General features: G+C 52.0%; 1 protein-coding gene across 4 annotated transcripts in view; it reads right to left on the reverse strand.

Annotated features, from left to right (window-relative positions):
- LOC105693444 (nucleolysin TIAR) overlaps window positions 1-19,312 on the reverse strand; it is a 360,079-nt gene that overhangs the window by 271,969 nt on the left and 68,798 nt on the right. Inside the window, exons 1-2 of one of the 4 annotated variants that reach the window (XM_048653749.1) lie at window positions 2,096-4,499; window positions 1,611-1,959 (exon numbers count right to left, since the gene is read on the reverse strand). The exons of the other annotated variants lie outside the window; for them this stretch is intronic. Coding sequence (XP_048509706.1) covers window positions 1,611-1,901 — 291 coding nt within the window. The 5' untranslated portion in view covers window positions 1,902-1,959; window positions 2,096-4,499. Of the gene's footprint in view, window positions 1-1,610; window positions 1,960-2,095; window positions 4,500-19,312 lie in introns of those variants that run through there. 4 annotated transcript variants of the gene reach the window in all.

Genomic DNA, 19,312 nt, shown 5'->3' on the forward strand with positions numbered 1-19,312 from the left:
GTGGGAGTCGCGGAGGAGGATCAAAGCGCTGGAGATGATTTCATTACGACACGCCACTCGTCTGCTCCGTTGAAATATCAAAAGAGTGCACCCGCCGTACCTCCGACGCTACCTCCGGCATCACTAGGCACTAGCATATCTCCACATGCACGCAACTTTTATACACTGGCGTACGTCGTACGGACGAATGTTGGACAGCACCCGGGGTAGGTTGCTTCTCGTCTCGCTCGCATATCTCTGCACAATACCTTCCGCCTTGCCAGCCAACGTCCCGCAACGAACCAACCAACTTTCTTCTTCTCTTTCACGTCTTTTTTTTTTTCTTTTTCTTTTTTTTTCTCTCTCTTTCGTTTCTCGTTCCTCCGTTTCACTCCAGTTTTCCGTGTGCCTCAGAGGGAGGAATATTAGCTCAAGCTGCCGCCTATTGTCGGAATAAGCCGGGGAAATTTCTGATAAAGATATTTTTGATATCATACGATTGTTCGGGTTTCTCTAGCTCCGGGGGGATGAAGCGGCGCGCAAAGGAAAAAAAAAAAAAAAAAAAAACGAGTAAAGATACCACGTCGAAACGAATCGGCGAAATGTTTTCGAAAAAAAAAAAGAAGTAGTAAAAGCGCACGTAGTCGAACAAGTTTAAATAAAAATGAAAACTTTCGCTCGTTACTCACCGCGTGGATCGACGGCCGTTCATTTTTTTCTTCCGAAAAATTTGGCGTGGAAGAAGTTGGCGGGGAATTTTGATTTTTCCAAAAAACGTAAATACGCTACCGAAAATTCCAAGAAACTTTTTTTCTACGATTGCGACGCCATTTCGGGAGATATTCGAGATCGGATTGCGGCAGGTTGTGGCACATGGCAAATTTTCAGTTTTTTTGTAAAAATCGAAACGTCCCTGCCAACTCGTCCTCCGTCAAAATTTGTCGAAAATTCTGGAGGGGGAGGTATCCTCAGCATGTAGCCATATCGTTGTAACTGCTCAGTCGAAGAGACAGGGGGGGGGCAGTGTATATGGTTGTATCGATGTTTTTGTTTGGTGTGCGGCTCCGGAATAGCGGCAGGGGTGGAATATCCCTATTTGCGAAATCAACTCGCGTACGCGTGTAAATATGCTTGGGTATAGAACGCGGTGTGTACAGTTCGCGTTGGTGTTGTACGGGGACCGTTGATATCGTCGAATCACGACACCCCGAGAAGAGAAAGGAATAATACACACGGAGCCTCGCCACGCACTCGTAGATACACGCCTGCCAAAAGTTTGAAAATTAAGCTACACGTTATCTGGCAACGTCAGTTCTGGTAGCGGGGCTTGTTTCCTCCGCGTATGAGGCATCGGGGCAGGAAGTTATTGCTCGCTAAAGGAAATTGACTTGAACCGGAGCCAGGACTTTTATTATACCTGGTAAAATCGGGAAAAAGAGGAAAAGAAATAAACGGAGAACAAAAAAAGAAAAATAAAACAAAAAACAAAAACAAAAAAAGAAAAGAAAAACAAAAACGAAGGCGGAACAAAGAAGGGCGTCTTCCGACTGGAACGACCCATCGCGATAGACGACGACGACGACGGCGACGACGATCGTTCGAAGATTTCGTCACGTGGTTAAATTTTTTACCTTGTTCGGTGTCGCGGCTTGCTGCTGCGGCGAACAGCTCGTACTGTGAATCGGCTGCTGCGCGGAACCTTGGGGTAAAACCTGGTTCAAGTGATTCAGGTGATTCAAGTTGAGGTGGTTAATCTGACTCTGCTGTTGGCCAGTCTGGCTGTTGGCCAGCTGCTGTTGCTGTTGCTGATGTTGTTGCTGCACCTGATGCGTTGTCTGGTGCGAATTCTGGTGGGAGTTCTGATGCGATGTCGGATGCGTGGCGGCAGGGAAGGTGGGCACCGTAAACGGGACGAACAGCATCGGGCTGCCGAGGATGTGCGCACCACCTCCACCCACTGCGCCCGTCTCCTCCCTACACCTGAAGCGCAATCCAAACAGACGAGCTCCGCTCGATCAATTCGCTCCTATCCTCGAATCGGAGGCGAGAAGATGAAGAAGAAGAAGAAGAAGAAGAAGAAAAAAAACAACCAACCAAACAACGCATTCGGACGTACCTGCACTCTTGCCCCAGTCCCTGGTGCTGGGGGTGGGCGTAGGGGACGGCTCGGACGGAGGTGGTGGACGCCACCCTCGCTACCCGTAGCGACAGTCCGCCGCGTTGACTCGTAAGCTGTACCTGCGGCGGAGGAGGCGGAGGTACCGAAGTTTGGTTGTTGTGCCCGCAGCAGCAGGCCCTGCAGCCGGGCTGTTGCCCGGATTGGATCGAGTGTATAGCCCGGAGGTGAGACGACGCGGGGCCCCTGGGCCCCGTGGACGAGCAGGGGTACACCCCAACCAGGCACCCCACCACAGCAGGCCCGGGGCCCTGTGCACTCGGAGCCAAGGCGGAGGTCGCCTGCAGTGACGATGCCACCCCAAATCTAGATACCCTGGCTTCAGGACGACCGCAACCACCGTCCTTTTCCGCTGCCTCCGCCTCCGATCTCCTTCCCTTTTTACTCTCTTCCCGCGGGACCTTCGCCCTTTCCACTCGCGTCACGGTCGTCTGTATCGGGGTTCACCGACCGAAGGGCGTCCCGATAAACTCGAGCCAAGGCAAAGGCACTACCCCAAAGTATTCGAGGGTTCGAGGGTTCGTCGGTACCACGTGCTCTTCGACGCCAAGTTTTCGAGAGAAACTTTTATTCAGCTGTTGTGCCGCAGCGAACTGTTATTAGCCACAAACGGTCACCCGATTCGCCGGTTCAACAAGTACAACCGCCTGAGGGTGTCGTGGAGCGATACCGTTCACTCTCTCTCTCTCTCTCTCTATATCTTTCTCTTTCTCTCTCTCTCGCTCGCTCGCTCGCTCTCTTTCGAAGCAACGCCGTGTGTCAACGGGAAGAAGATCGAGTTTGGCGAAACTTATTTAACAGACCGGCTTCCGGTAGCCCGGCGATTTTCAATTGGATACCCTTTTCACGTGCTTACTGCGCGACGTTGAATTCACCTTTTCGCGTTACTTCCGCCGATGACGTTCGTCGATTACATCCATTAAAATTCTTCAAACACTTTATCTCTGTCCACAGGTCGAAGTCTGCGCTTCGTGATTTTAGTTTATCGCACCTGTTAGTTTTTGGGCTTTGATGTTTGTTTTTTTTTTTTCGTTTATTTCGCAAATCGCAATGACTCAAACTACTATCCCAGTGTCCGAGTCATTGACTGGTTTAAAAAAAACTGTTATAACTGTATAAATGTGGTGTAACTGCAGGCAACTTGTACAACTGTTAACTGTTAACTGTATAGATTAACTCGCGATTGCGACGATGGATAAATATATATTAATCAGCGACTCACGACTCGCGGCAAAATTTCTAAATTATCATACACCTGCATCGTCGAGCACTGCGGCGGCGGGTCAGCAATTAGCGAGAGTCATTCCCGGATATAAAAGTATGAAATTTATAACGCGGTCAACGTTTTTATTTATTATTTGTTTTTTTTTTTTAAGATCGCGGGGCCACGTGCGGCACTCCGTTTCAGACGACGGTACGGCGCACGTTGATAACGAACGGCGAAAATATCCGTTTACCCAGTAAAATCACGAGTCCAATCGATCACGTAAAACGTAACAACGAGTAAACTACAGCAGTACCGAGGATCGAGCGACGTTCGACGATTAAACGTGCCAGTGGAACGTATGGCGATGGGGAAATCGACGACGAGCTAGAGCGCACGGGCCACGACTACCACGTCGGCGACGACCGCTACGATAACGAGGGGACAACACAACAAACGACGACAACGACAGCGACTACGCAACGACAATATCTTCTCCTCACTCGTGTCTTTCCTCTCGCCGAGAGCAAGAACAAAGAGAGAAGCTAACCGTGATGTCGGATGGTCGCTCGCCGACTGACTACTACTTCCGCTCTGGCTGTTGTGCGATTCGGAGTGGGGGTTGCTTCGTCGGGTTGTTGTGTGTAGGGGTTGTAGCGACGGCGCTGGGGGCTGCGCGGGTCCGCGGGGGGGGATTCGCGGAAAATTGGTGCGCGCTTCAACCTTCCCGGAGCGGGAAACAAACACCGCGGGACCGCGTTACGACGCCGACGACGACGACGACGACGACGACGACGACTCGTACCGAATCGTTTCTTTCACGTGGACCCCCCGGCACACGTAACACCGCGTCACGCACGCAACGCAGTTATATCGGAGACGCAGGACCACCTCGATATACCGGACGCCGAATCCGATTTCCCGACTCCACGCAGGCTCCGCGTTCCACTCGGATGGAAAAACAGTTTTCAGTTTTTCATCGGTGAATATTTTTGGGGGGCTAATTTTTAACCGGGTCGACCGGCGACGCACTTGCGGACGAAAAAAAAAAAAAATAGAACGCGAACGATGTAAGCTTCCGCGTGATCACTGCACTTTTCACAAGGGATTGTCACCGCGGTTTTTATTCCCGTTCGGCGGACTGGTCGCGGTGTGGGAGAAAAAAAAATAATCCCGAAAACCGACCGGTACCCGGAAACCGCCGCCGACGCGTCGTTTTGCGTGAGAATATCAACGAGTGTACATCGTATGAGGAGGGATGCGGCGGGTTGATGTTATACGGGAATAGGTGAATTCCGCGACGTCACGTGTCACGGGTTATCCAGAGGCGTCTTATAAACTCCGACTAACAGCTGGTCTTACCAGATTCGACGACGTCGGAGTAAAGTTAGCGGGGTGACTAGGAGACGTGTATCGAAATGTATCTCGGAGTTGCTCCGGCGACAGGTTGCGAGTCGAGAGTTGAGGGCGCGCGGAGCGTTAGAAGCGACGTCGACGTCGACGGCGACGGCGTCAGCAGCTGAGCTTCGGCGAGAAGAAGGGCTTCGCTCTCCTCTTCACTACGGGAGCAGGGGTGTTGTATCGGGCTGCGCGGCTATTTCGCGCGGAGTGGGAGGCCCGCCGCGGAGGAAAATATAAATTTCGCGGGAAAAAATCATCCCCATTCGTCGGGGTCGTTGGGAAGGGTCGACCGCGCCGGCGGATCGAAGCCGTCGTTTTCCACGTTCGATCGGCGATCGTCGATATTCGGGAGCTGGCGATCGTCGGACGTCAAGAAAGCGTAACGACGGATTCTACGGGACACGTGACTCGACGTCGTGTCGCCGTTAATCGCGGTACGCTCCGTTGTATCGCGAAAGTACGTTCATTGATTCGCTGCCCATCCCCGCCACCGCCACCGCCACCCAACCCGACCCCCCTACCCTCCGTCGGACTCCGCCGTACCCCGCGACGCTAAGCAGAAGGGAATACACGCGGTACACGTCTGTGTGTGTGTGTGTGTGTGTTTCGCGTGAGCGTACACGCTAGCCGTTTCGAGTGTGTCGTCGCACGTTTACCTTCCCCGTATATGTATATAGATCCGCGGGATATTATACCTTTATCCGTACACACGTACGCGCGTACAGAGTTAGAACCCGGTGCTCGTGATACAACGACGGAGTTAGACGACCCGCGTAATCCGCACCTGCGATCCGAACGGGGTCGATACATCCCCCGCGTACAGGACGCTGAGGGAGAATAATTCCGGGAAGAGAGGCGGATAAATTGATCGAAAAAAGTGATCAACTTTTTACTCTTTATTTCAACGCTTGTCCAGGGGAGGGAAGGAGAGTAAACGCACCGATCGGCGTATAGCCGCGTAGAAGCGCCGACGTATTCGGCGAATTACATCTGGCGTGTTACGCTTCATTAGCATTTGCAGCGCGTTATTCTATCCTACGCTACCCGGATCCCTCGGCTCATCGACCGTCGACTACCGACCCACCTAATTCTAATTCCTATACATAAGGCTAGCCGACGCGAAACCCGCTACCACGGAATATAATGGAGAACTTCGGAGCGAGTCCGGACACCCCGAGCTAGTCTCGTCAAATTCGAGACGAGGGTTGCCCTCTGCGATTCGTAATTGTCCGCGTCGGGGGCGGGGGGGTTGAAAGCGGCCGCGGGAAGAACGTGTACGCGGTACACGTAGGTAGAGAACCGTGGTTCCGGCGAAATCGAGACTCGATATTCCCGGGTGATCTTTTTTCGCGAATATCGGGATAGATAATCTGATTGGATTCGTGGGAATCCGACTGGTTGGCCTTGGGAGAGGGCGGGAAAAAAAAAAAAAAAATATATACCCGGACAAATAAAAGCTCTACTCCCGGCGCTTACCGACGACGCTTCCCCCTCTTCGGTGCAACGAGCCTACGCCGATAGGGGCGATTTGTAGAGTAGGTAGATTCATAATGAACCTATATGTATGCAAATGGTTGCGTATCGTACGTGACGTCGGCCGGTGGAGTGTGCGTCGGCGAAATGCTCCGCGTTTCGACCGATGCGGCGGGCAGCCAAAATGCAACGATTACACGCATGCACGCCCTGGACCGGGACGTCGACGCTTCCCCGCGCGTTGTTCGGCGGTACAGCAAACGGACAACGAGGCGTCGATCCCCGCGATGCCGCTCGACCGCCGCAAGGCCGCATTGTTCCCCGCGACCGGGTATTTATCCGTTCCTAGGGGCTTTGCTCACCCCGTTCGGGCGAAACGACGCGCGGCGATGTATCGTCCGATCCACCCCCGGATACCTTTTCTTTTTTTTTTTTTATTTTTCCAACCTTCTTCCCTCGGTGGATAAAATCGGATGAAATACGTGTTTTTGATTCGGGATCGTCGAATTGTGGGACGGGGGTGGAGACCGGGACGATTTTCGCCCGGGGTGCGAGGGGTAATGAGTAAATATAATTCCGTATAATCGAGAAGGATTTTCTAACCAGCGATACCGATACAGGTTGTTACGGTATAATGTGTATAGGTATAAATACGCGGTATTACAGAGTCGGTGAACGCCTACCGATACCTCGCACCGATAGGCGGGCGGTAGATCGCATAAATTTCCACGATAAACGCGTTATTTATAGCGAGCATAAATTTCCTATGCTAATTCCCGATGATCAACGTAAAATTGTATTTCCATCCAGCGAGTTTTGGAAAGTGGGAGAGGCCGGGCGGTAGGGAGGGAGGGAGGAAGGGAGGAAGGAGGTCGGCGATGCCGGTCGAAGGGGAGTTTCGCTGTAGGTGTGACGAGAGAAGAGAGGCTGAAAAATCCCGTACATTAAATCGACGCCGTCTCGAATCTTACTCCGCTGGCGATCGGTTGCGAATTTCCGATAAGTGATTTATCCGAGATACAGCTATACCCCTGCCTCGAGTTGGGGGAAAATTTTTTACCGAGATCTCGGACTCGCCTGTAGATAAATAAACAGACGTATACGGCACGGAGAATAAATTCAACCTTTCGTCGACGTCGGGGTCAACGCGGCAGCTACAGCCGCCCGTGTGTTAGGAGTGCCAGTTTTTCTTCGATACGAAGAGATAGGAAGTCCAGAGAACTCGGAGGTACGGCAACGGAGGTATTCGAGCGTGAAAATGTCGTTGTTAGAAATCCCTACGTTTATTTTCCCTCACTCCTTTCAATTGACCGATTCGATTCGGCCGGCGTAAATATTGTATGTACACGATTCGCACGAGTTCGGATATACGGCGCGGGAGGAAAAATGATTTTAAATCACACATTTTCTCCGCTTCTGTTCAGTTTTTTTTTTTCTTTTTCTTTTTTCTTTCTCTTTCTCGCTTTTCTTTCTTCCCCCGTATTCATATACGACACATTTATTACGAGCGGAAGACTTATAAATATGATGAAGAGCGAATATCGCAGCTAGCTCGCCGTTATCGCCGTTACCGTTCGACTCCCGCTTCTCGTTTCCCCGGGCAACTCCTCCTCGTCTACTCTCAGTCTACGTTTGACTTAATTTTCATTCAAGGCATTCCGCAACGGGAGGAATTTCGAGCCATTAAACACTAGCTTGCTATCTTTCGGGTGTAGTAGGCGAGAGACCGGCGAGGCAACGAGGAGTAGTCGGTGGTAGCGGTAGGAGTACAGGGTTGGTACGGGCACCGGGAATAGGAGACGGAGGAAACTGGAAGAAGAAGCACTAGCCCGGGAGTACCGGGAGCGGTATACGACGTATCCTGCAGCAGCCGAGCACCGCAGCAGCGAAACGCCGTACTCGGTGCCTGGCTGGCATCGCCGCCGTCAAAGCACCGCGACCATGAGTCCCCCCCCCTCCTTCCTTCACAATTATTCCGTATAATTATATTCGTTTCGCAACGACACCCTCGGGACTTGAAATTGAAATTGAGCCTCCTCTCGCCCCTCCTCCGCCCCGTGGCTACCGACTCGACTTTCTTACCCCCCCACCCCCCTCCTCGATCTTCCTCCCCCTCGTTCGAACGAGGTATCGCGCCGGCCGAACCGAGACAAGGGACGGGGGCGCGGGCGACCGTCTCGTGTTTTTCTAGGCCTTCGCAAAATTATTCCCCTTCTTCGCGGGGCGGAGGGCGCGCGGGGGGAAGAAGAAGAAGAACCTCGGGAATGAAACGAAGGGAATAAGGGAGGACGTTGAGAATCCTGCGGTACCGGCGCGTCTTAATCTTTCCAGGAATTCCGCGTGAGACCCCAAGTATGTGCTTTCGGGTTCTAAGGATTTGAAACCGTCGCTCTTGAGGGGGACGAAGCGCGGAAAGGGTAGAGTCGGCGACACGGGGCTCGCCCACACAAGGAAGGATACGCCGTAGGTGTGTACCGTCCGCCGACCTGTGAATGCGCGAGGAGGTATTCTCATACGCTGAAGGTGAAAGGCGAGAGTCGGGCGAATCGGAGGGCGTGTGTCGTCTACACGTACGGTTCGATGGGTGAATTATTTTACTCTCCGCGCTTCTTTATCAATTACCGAGGGGTTACTCACCCTCGAAAATTACCCTCCGTTTGGCGTCTTGGTAGCGCGAGAGCGGCGGCGGCGGCGGCGGCGGCGGTAGGGAACTCCGCGCCAAACCACCTCGTTCCATTATCCGGATATTAGCCATCGGGGAACCGCGGAATTGCTACAACTTAAATAATTTATTTTAATGCGATCGTTGCCTAAGTGGCTAACGGTAACATCCACGCGGATTTATTTTTAATTAGAAATCGTTGCGCCGGATCGCCCTTTGATGGAGACCCACCGAACCGACCCGCGCCACCGTCCACCCCCCCAACCCTTGCAAAAGCCCGAATCAAGCCATACCCCGATCCGGGTGTCGAGAACATCCCTTCCTTCTGCTCGATCAACCCACCCCTCCCACCTCTCGCCGCTCGTTCTGCTTCAAACGAACTATTTCTCCGAACTCTCGACGTCTTTCGACGAACGAACGACACACGGTCGTAATCCGAATCTGATCCCAATAATTTTCACTTCCTACGCGTGAAAAAAAAAAAAATGTTCAACTTTCGAGGTACTCCGTGCTGCACACTCGTAATGATAGAGGTGGTATGGTTTTCTGGAGCCGTGATTCCGCGGTATATATCGAGGTGTGTGTATATTGCGTTAGAAAATCGTCGAGCGTCGGCGCTGTATTTGACGGGGCATATCCAGCGTCAAATTTATTTGCACGTATGTTTGAGATGCACTCAGCCGCGGCGGAGTCGACGGTCCTCCGGCGTTCTACGCTGCGAATAAAAATGTGACACGCGTCGCCACCAGTTCTCTCCATCTAGCCAAACTCGGAACGGAAGGCTTTTCATCCGAACCAGAGACGGTTACGTGCCTACTCGCTCCCTCCCCCCACCCCACCCACCCCGACACCCCCCCTCAACCGCTATAATATATCGTACTAATATATCGACTCGCGCGAAAGATTCACACCACACGAGTACGTGATACGTTACTTTTAAATAACTCGCATTCTCTGGAGAAGTTCATGTCCGATTGAAGCACAATGCGCGAGGCAAAGACTCGAAGATTTCTGGATTTCTGTTTCGCAGCTTCGTTCGTCGCAATGAAAATCTCCGCCAACCGTTCATCTAGATAAATCACTACACGTACCTACCTACTCTCCGAAATCTCGGTCCGCGCTCCACGCGCTCTTCATTCATTCGAAAAGACTCGCAACTCTGGGGCGTTGTTCTACTTCTTGTTAGCGATGTTTGTCGTTGTCGATAATTACAAACGCCCTCGAGTCAATAAATTGTTCGTTAAAGAAACTCCCTAATTCGCGGGCACACACACCTCTCCCCCTCCCCCCCTTCCCCCTCACCCTCCGCTATTTCTGTTCGTTCTCCGGAAGCTTTCTTTCCCTCCGAGGAATACGTAGCCCGATGGCACGAGGGACGTGTTTAATGCGGGTTAAGCCAGGCTGCCGCCTGTTATTAACGTGCCACGCTATAGCGCGGCAACCTTATTCCCCCGTAACGAGATGCGAGATGCACGGGGGGCGCCTTTCTAGACTACGCCGTATAATAATGCGTATAATATCTAGGCGTACGGTGTACGGTGTACGCCTAGGCAACACGGGCATATTTATAAGACGGCTACCGGTACACCGGCTAAAACTAACACCCCGCGTCGATAGGGCGTTTAGGTGTACGAAGGCGGAACGGAGTGTATGACGTAACGGTATAACGTATAATTGTGTGTACGTTCCGGCGTACGGTGGGTGGGCTTTTAATTTTGCGGCGGCACCACTAATTTCTTCGGCCTGGCTTATTTAAGATTTGCGGAGCTTTTTAAAGTTTGCAGCTTTCATCGTGTTTCCCTCGTCTTTCTCCCCGTTACGCGGGAGGGGGAGGGGGAGGGGGGGAGGGGTTGGTCTCGGTGTTGGCCGGGTCGCAGCGTAGCGGGGAGAGTCGAGGGCGGAGGCGGGTAGGTGGGACGGCGGTAGCGTGATTTAGGGCTTGTGCCGGCTTAATTCTCTAAACATTTTAACCGACCTTATTTCTCCTGCATTATTTCACCGTTAAAGTGGAGGAGGCGAGCGCGCGCGGAGAGAAGCGAGACGCGGGGCGAGGCGAAGGCGAGCTTAAGAAGACTCGGCTAAGTGGGCTGATACATAAATATGCAATTAATCAAGTTAACTACGACGCGGACTTCTTACTTTCTCTTTACTTTTCACGCCAGAACGACCCGCCGCGACGCGACGCGACGAAAGAACCGGAACCACCCCTCTCCGCGCCCCTCGATGCGCAACGTACACCCGCCCAACTCCGCCTTGGCTTTATACACCTGCGACTCCGAAGTTTTTCTTTAAAATTGACACACCCCGTATCGCCGCTTGTCAACGGAAAAACAAACCAAACGAGAAAAAAAAAAGAAAAAAAAAAAATAACATCCGAGTCTCGGTCTCAAAATTTTTATGAATCGAGTAGAGAAATTTTTCACCCAGATACGACCCGGCGACGACGGAAAATTTATTCATGATCGGGAGGGTTCCGTACATCGATATAGCGGAAGTTAGGGGTAGGTAAGGGTGCGGACGGGGGATCGTTCGGTAAAACTCAAAACGGTCCCCACAGGAACCGCGGGTAGTGAGGAGAGAGGCCTTCGGTTTTCCAGAAGCTGCGGAATTGACGACACCCAAATGATTCTCCTCGAAGGTGATCGGGCGCAGTTCGAGATGAAACGATAAGCAACATAAATTGAACCCTTCGCGACGCCGTCTACATCGGAGATATTCCTACCCCGCGAACGTATACCGTGGGGAGGGGGGGGGCACTTTTAATATTGCCCACGTCTCCCGGATCAACTATTTACGACCCATCCCGTTAACGGATCCGTCGCCCCTCGACATCCGTATATATTCCCTTCCGCCGGTCGATCCCCGCGCACATACATTAATATCAATAACGATATACGACAACGAGTGCAACAACGTGTGGGAGAATGGCTTCGCCGTCACATCTACCTGCGCCGTATAAAGGCGAGGGAATGCAAAACATATACTCGGCACGTAGCTACCTACGGGGTCCAGGGAGAACGGGAGGTCGGGGTTCGGTGGGTTGGAAGTACCGAGCCGTTTGCATGCCGCGGGTCGTCGTATAAATATTAATTACCTAAAATAAAAGGAAAGAAACGTATACGACGGAGGGTGAGACGAGAGCTTTCAGCATCCCGTCCTCGCGTCTTTCGCCACCCTGCAGCGGCGGCAGCGGCGGCGGTGACGCCGAGGGCAGGGGTTGAACGGGGCGGCGGGGAGGGGGGGGAGAGGGGGTAGAATTGCATCCCTAACGAGCGACCGAGTGAACCCCGGTGACCGCTGCGCTCCGCGTATCCTTTAATTCTGCAGGCTACGCGCGCCCCGACGTCGATTCGAGGCGAACCGTCGAAGGGCGGAAAACCTGGGGGGAGGTGGCGCGGAAGGGTGGAGGAGGGAGGGAAGAGAAAAAAAAAAAGAGGGAGAGGAGATTCATGCCAGGAATAATCTGCCCCGTTTCGGGCTTGATTGCTTGATTTCGGCAAACATTTCTTTCCTTGGCTACCGTCTGAAATTAGGCTGCGGTCCAACCGCGCGAGCGAATCGCCCGCCGAACTTCTCGTGGAACTCGAGAAAGAAGAGGAGGAGAGGAAGATGACGGAGAAGGCGAAGGAGACGAAGAGGGAAGAGAAATAGGAGGAGCGGAAGGAGACGGCTGGATGTGCTCGCTCGGATTGCTCGGGTAGGGTAGGTACAACTCTCTGTCCAACTATGTCCGACTCTGTCCGGCATACCAAAACTCCGAACTCGTTTCTTCTCTCGGTCTTTTAATCGAATCTCTCTCTCCCTCGCGGCGGGACTCTATATAGATTCCTTTTACCCCTGCTTTTTATTTTCCGATGCAGCGCAACGTCCCCAAATGGAATTTGCCCGACTGCAGCGAGCTGAGGCCCGGCCGGATCAAAGATATTTATATGTGTCACGAAAAACAAAGAGGCGGGGAAGGAGAGGACGGAAAAAAAATACGCGATCGTTCGTCCGAAAAAAAATTTTATCAGCCACGCACACCGGAGTTGTAGCGAGTACAATCTTAACGCGATAAATTACCTTTAATTCCGGTGTACAAAACGGTATGAAAAACGATTAAGAGTCACGCCCGAATGCTCTCTTTCCTCTGATCCCGGAGGAGCTTCAGACTTGGAAACTAACTTTTGATTGGTTAAAATTCCTGACGGGATGTTGTATAGGGCAGCGAGCGTAGAGGCACGCTAGGGCGGAATTAGAGTCCTGAGGGAAGATCAAAGGGTTTACGGTATAAATGGTTCTTATGATATCGGATTATGAAATCGGCTTGCCAAGTTTTCTGGGGGCGCTTACGACCTCCGCCGATGCCTGTTCATTTCCCTCTCCCTCTCCCTCTCTCTCGCTCCCTTTCTCTCCGCGTATGTAATCGACGTTTGTCATCCAACAAACAATGGGGGTTAACCGAACCGCTACGATCGTCGGGTTAACACGAAAAAGGGTTCCGCTAAAACGGAACTGGCTTAAACCCCCAACTGATCATAGCGGGGTCGCCCTACGACCCGAGTTATTTTTCTCTAAGCCTTTCCTCGTAAGCCAGATTTGTTTTTTATACTTCCGTATAAATACGATCGGCGGCCTTTTAAATTAGGCATTTCCTCCGAGCCGGATATAAACGACGTATGTATGTATGTACGTGCCGCTGCAAGTATCGTTTTTCGTTCAAATTTATTTGCCCCCCCGGTTCGTTTATTTATTTATTTATTTATTTATTATCGGCGTTTTATCCTCGACGATCCATCTCCTCGTTTCCAGCGGCATTTAGTGGGTCGTTCTTCACAAAATAGCGTCACGCCAGTAACAACATCGGGGAGAAGAACCGTTTTATACAAACATCGCGTGTTCGATGAAGATTAACCCCTCCGAAGTAGCAGCTCGCTGCGCAACTTACGTACCTAATCAAAATCCCTTCTATCCGTATACCTACCCGAATCGCGCGCTCTCGGGGCAAATCGCGCGGACGGAATATGTTTACCAGACGCGGGAATATTTATCGTTATAAAAATATAAAAATATTTCGATCGATTCAAATTACTCGCTCAATTATCAGACGGTGGAGGTAATTATTATTGGCATCGTGCGGCCGGGGTGAAGTTCGATAGTTGTGCAAAAGTAGCCGACAGATGTCGGTAGCCAAAGGCGACCCTTGGATGTGGGGCGATGCGAAAGGGGGTGTGCAATCTGCACAGGGGATTCTCCGTAGTGCGTCGGTTGTGCGAATATAATATCCGTTTCACGCCATTTATAACGTTCAGGAGAATCTTAATGACCTCTATTGTAGATCGTATCCCCGCAGAAGCGGCGAGGAAGCGAGATGAGGGCGAAAAAGTCGCGAAGCCGTGAAACCAAAGGGTTTTTAATAAGCGGCCACCCTTCTTCCCGTTCGAACGAGGAAGGGGTGGTGCAAAAAAGGGAAAATGGGGGGGGAAGGGGGGGCGCGTATCCAACCCAGGAAAACCCAACCCTTCGTCTCGCGTAAAAGAAAAATAACCCTCCCGCTGCTCGACGCGCGCCCGTGCCGCGCTGTCTCTAACGCTCTAGTAGTCGAGTCGTCGACGGGGTTGAGCGATTTAGTTTTGACTGGTTCGAGACTTTGATAAATGTCCACGGTTACGAGAATCATTTGTACCGCCATCGGCGAGCTAGAACGCTAAAAGGTGCGCGATATACAGTAATACGATACGCGGAAAAATTTTTACACCGTTATATAAACAGGGATTCGCGAAAATAACCACGGTAAAACTATACCGCCTACGTAGTAATGAATAAACGAAAAATTGTTCGGGATCTATTATCGCGTGCCTGCGTCGTTATCGCTGTCGATCTTTGGGCAGTTGAATGAAAAGGAAAAGAAAAAGAAAAAACAAGAAAAAGAAAAAGGCACTTGCGTGTAACGCCAATAATTTTTCAGCCGGGTCAAAAGACGAGAAATGGAAAAACGCGACCGGGTTGGTTTATATAAGAATCTTTTGGGGGTGGTGGTGGTGGTGGGAGGGGGCGGAGGTTTGCGGGTGGAACGGCGTCTCTCTCGCTCACGCTTTTCTAGAACAATGATTATTCAGAAATTATTCAAAGTAATTAAAATGCAGATAAGACGCACAAATCATCGGGATTTTTCCAGTGTGCACGGCGTGGAGGGCGCCGAGGCCGAGGACTACCGCTGCCTCTGTACGTGGTACGGTCTTACGCGACGCCGAGGGTTTTGGAAACGGTGGAGAAACGGGGTAAGCGGGGTAAGCGGGGTAAGCGGGGGTCGAGGGGGGGGAGATGGAATATATACATGAATGAATGAAATATGTAGGTGTACTCTGAATAAGAAACGAAGAAGCGAAGGTTCCTCGGGGGACTCTGAGGGAATATTCAAGCGGCGCTGCTAAACGCGTGCGGGTTAACGTTACGCCAAAAGACTTCCTATACCGCCGCTACCGCTGCACAACCCTCTTCGTGCCGCTACACCACGATTTCTTTTCGCGTATAAATGAAGGGAGGTGGCGGTGGTGGTGGCGGGAGATACGGAAGCTGCGGAATTAAGGGGCGGGAGAGTCGGGAAAGAGGGATCACTCGGTTTGAAAAAACAAAGGAGCGGGAGGATTTTTCCGCGGGGGCGGATGAAGATCTAACTCGACTTCTCCTATACCCCGGGCAGGGGCGGCGATTGATCGCTTCGAAGATGCCAGCCGAGCCCACACACTATCCGAACAAATTTTTAAACAATAGCGTATACCGACCCGCGGGTGAAAGCCTTGTCTGCGGCCCGACGCGCAGACCTCGCGGATCCATTAATCTCCCGTATTAAAAGAAAATTAATTGTAGTTGTGCAACTCGAGTGACCCCCCGGAGTGATGGACGATGAGGAAAGGAAAACTCTTTCTCTCCAACGCCGCCCAGCGATATGTCGGCTTGTTCCTATGATCGGTATTTTCCTTTGTAACGAACCGATTTTTCAGAGCGTAATACCAATCTCGACCGAGCAGCTTTCGAAATACACCGCAAAATCCACCACCGACTCGAATCGACGTGGCGAGGAACGTTGGATATATACATATAATCCTTTTCGCACCGTGAAACAGAATCGAAGGATCGCTTCAGAAGCGAAAGCGTGAATTTATCTTCCTCATTTTCGGCAAGCGAATATATTATCACGGCGGTATTCGCGGCCTGCACGGAGTCGCTAATAATTCCGCCCCTCGGGTGTCACTTATCAGACAATTAGAAGATTTCGACACCGTCTGAGCGGTGGATTTCGAGTTGGGCGTAAATTGCTCGAATATCATAACGGCTGCAGACTGCGATTTCAGACGAAGGAATGTCTCTCGTTTGCCATATCAATCACCCATGAAATCCCCCCGCGTCGCGTTTATTGCGGTGTATCGCGCGGCATATTTACCGTTTAAATTACCCGAGAACATTCGCGCCCGCGTCTCGTCATCCTCGCGAAGCAGACGGATGACGAGATTCCTCCGAAGAAAGCTGAAATCAACCGGGAGCTAGTTCGGCTTCCCGTGGCCTCTGGACCCGGGGAATCCTCCTCGTCCCTTCGACTCGGTTTGGGACACGAAAATCCGCGCGGCCACCGAACGTCCTGAATTATTCGCGGCAGCGTCCCATCTATTATATGGTTTCCCTCCACCTCTTACCCTCCCTCGTCCTCTTTATCGCTCTTTCTCCCTCTCGTTGACTGGGCGCCGCTACGCGGGTCCCCCCCCCCCCCCCCCCCAAGTACGGAGTCGCAGTAATTAACTATCAATTCACTCGATCGAGACCCTGCCGACTAAATCTTTCGCAAGCTCCTTCGTTATTTAGTGTCCGGATCAGTTGCGGCGTTAACCAGCCGAAGACGAGGTAGCGGCGGAAGCGACGGGGGCGACACGTGGCGTAGTAGAGGTCCCCGTGAGTGAGATGAAGAGAGAGAGAGTGAGACGGGGAGGGGCGAGGAGGGGAGGGGAAAAGGGCGAGTGAGAAATTCGAAGATAGAGACGAGAGGATCCGAGAACGGATGGATAAGGAGAGAAGGAACTGTCCTCCGAAGGCACATCTGGCGCGCGTATCCCCTACCGAGGCGCCCTGCACCTTCTCCTTTCCCTCCCGCGTCGTATCGCCGTCGGATATTTAGACGCTCTAAGTTTCCAAGTAAACCTTGCGTCGCGTAACCCGCCCCCGGTACCGACGCCCGGGGGTGTTGGACCCCGAGGTCGTCTACGTAGCCCCCTCAGACTTTCGGAATGAAAAACAAACACCCTACGCATACTTTTGCCTGAAGGCCGCGCGACCGATCCTACAATAAAATTCGCCGCTCTCCTTCCTACCTGTTGGGAGGAACAAAGAACTTTTTCTCCTCCGATGTGAATATAGGAACGGTGACTGACGCAACCCACACTTCACCCGAGAAACGTGTAATCTTGCGGCCATCTTTCAACCCGAACGAACGATCCGACGGAAAAAAGTGTTCGCGGTGCGACGCGGACCATGGAAATAACGAAAAGGTGTTTATCCGGAATTAGGATCGTCTCCGTCTGGCTCCGCTCGTCCCTCGGACCCCTCGGATGCCGCCGCGTCGCCCTCCAGAAACCCACCCTCTCAAACCCACCCCCACTCGACACCGTTCCTCTCTCGTCCGCGCAAATTAGCGCCGGCGGCACTCTTTGTCCTTTGTAGATGCCTACTCTCTGCTTCCGCTACCTCCTCACACCACGCACCCCTTCTCGTACTTCGACACTTTGCTCGCCCGACTAACAAAGGGTTTCAACGAACGGGGATCATCGGAGGATCCTTCTGAATACCGTCTTCAATCTCCGACTCTCTCTCTCTTTCTCGCTCTTCTTCTTCTCATTCATCCTCTTCCCCTTTCCAAGTGCAAGGTTACATCGGAGGTGGACCTCATATAAATAACGTCCTTTCTTTTTTATGAGATGTTTCGAATGTAAAGCATTCAACATTCCAAGCGGAAAGAAATAAAATAAAATAAAAAAGAAGACTCCTAGGAGAGCAAAGGAGACGAGACACGTGGCTACACACACACACACACACAGAGCGACCGTACGTTTTTGAGCATCCGGAATCCGGGAATCTGTGGGTTATATCAGGAGTAACGGTGAATATATACGAGGAGGGATAGGGTTCGGGAATTAAATAAAAGAGAGAATCGAGTGAACTGTAACCAAAATTCAGTGTTCAACTGACGGAAGACAAAGGGCCGGGGGTATTTCGGAGGATGTTCCGAGGGTTGCGGGGCGGGAGGGAGGGAGGGAGGGAGGGAGGGAGGGTTGCGTTCTCCCCGCACAGTCGAGGGTGTTACGGGGGATAGATCCGAGTCCGGGGTAACGGAGAGAAATACGTATCCAGTTAGTTTTACACCAGCCGCCGTTGCCGCACCGCGTATACCGGTACCGACCGACCCGCCGCAGCTCTCCAATTGATTTCAAATCGATTGTCGTTTGAGCGATTTTCAATTGATCGATTACCGCGAGGGGAAACGAAGTCGGAACGCGCGTATATACGACGGGGGAGAGAATAAGCGGAATTGGAATGGGAAACGAAAATGGAAGGGAAAGGGGAAGGGGAAAACCTCCCCGAGGGCTAGATCCGCTACTCTACCTCCCTACCTCCTCCTCTCCTCCTCCGGCGAACCCCACCTTCAATTTCACCTCCGGGTCGACGGGGGTCTCGCGATTGAGCCCCATCCCTCCCTTCGATACCCCCGCAGCAATTGAGCGTTCCGCCGCGGTCTCCCAAGCCTAGCTTGTTTTATCAACGCATTCGGTTCGCATTTTTCACTTCGTACCACCCCCCTCGTTTCTACGTTCCTTTTTTTTTTTTTCCCCCACCCCCGCCGCCCCGACGACTCCGCGTCGGGTATTTTATTTTCCAAGTCCTGCGCAAATATCGCAGCGCTCGCGCGACGAGAATATAATCAGGCTAATGTAACACGTGTACCCCGGCGACGATTATTTTCAACAGAGATATCAAATATGTCCTCGAGAAATTCGAGTGTCTCTTACGGCGTTTAGCACTCTCGATTATTATCGTGACGCCGGTGATTTTGACGGTCACGGTTACCGAAACCGCCGCTTTACAAACGAGGCTGGCGCACGCAGGTGTTAACGTCGACGAACTATACCGGGCGGGAGTTTAACGCCGGACGGATAACGCCGTCCCGCAGGGGTTTCGGGGGTGCGGGGGTGCGGGCGATCGAGCGTCATTGCTTCGGACGTTTTTATTAATTCCTCTCGGATACAATTAGTTGTTCTATTCGTCAGCGACGCGTTTCATTAAGTTTCCCTTCCGCGTAGGCGCCATCCGTACCACCGTGATCCTCGTTCGACCAACACCCATGTTATATTACAAGTTGACTTCTGTTTCTGTGCTACACGAACACCGGGGA

This window comes from Athalia rosae, chromosome 1 (assembly GCF_917208135.1).
Source record: "Athalia rosae chromosome 1, iyAthRosa1.1, whole genome shotgun sequence".
NCBI lineage: Eukaryota > Metazoa > Arthropoda > Insecta > Hymenoptera > Athaliidae > Athalia > Athalia rosae.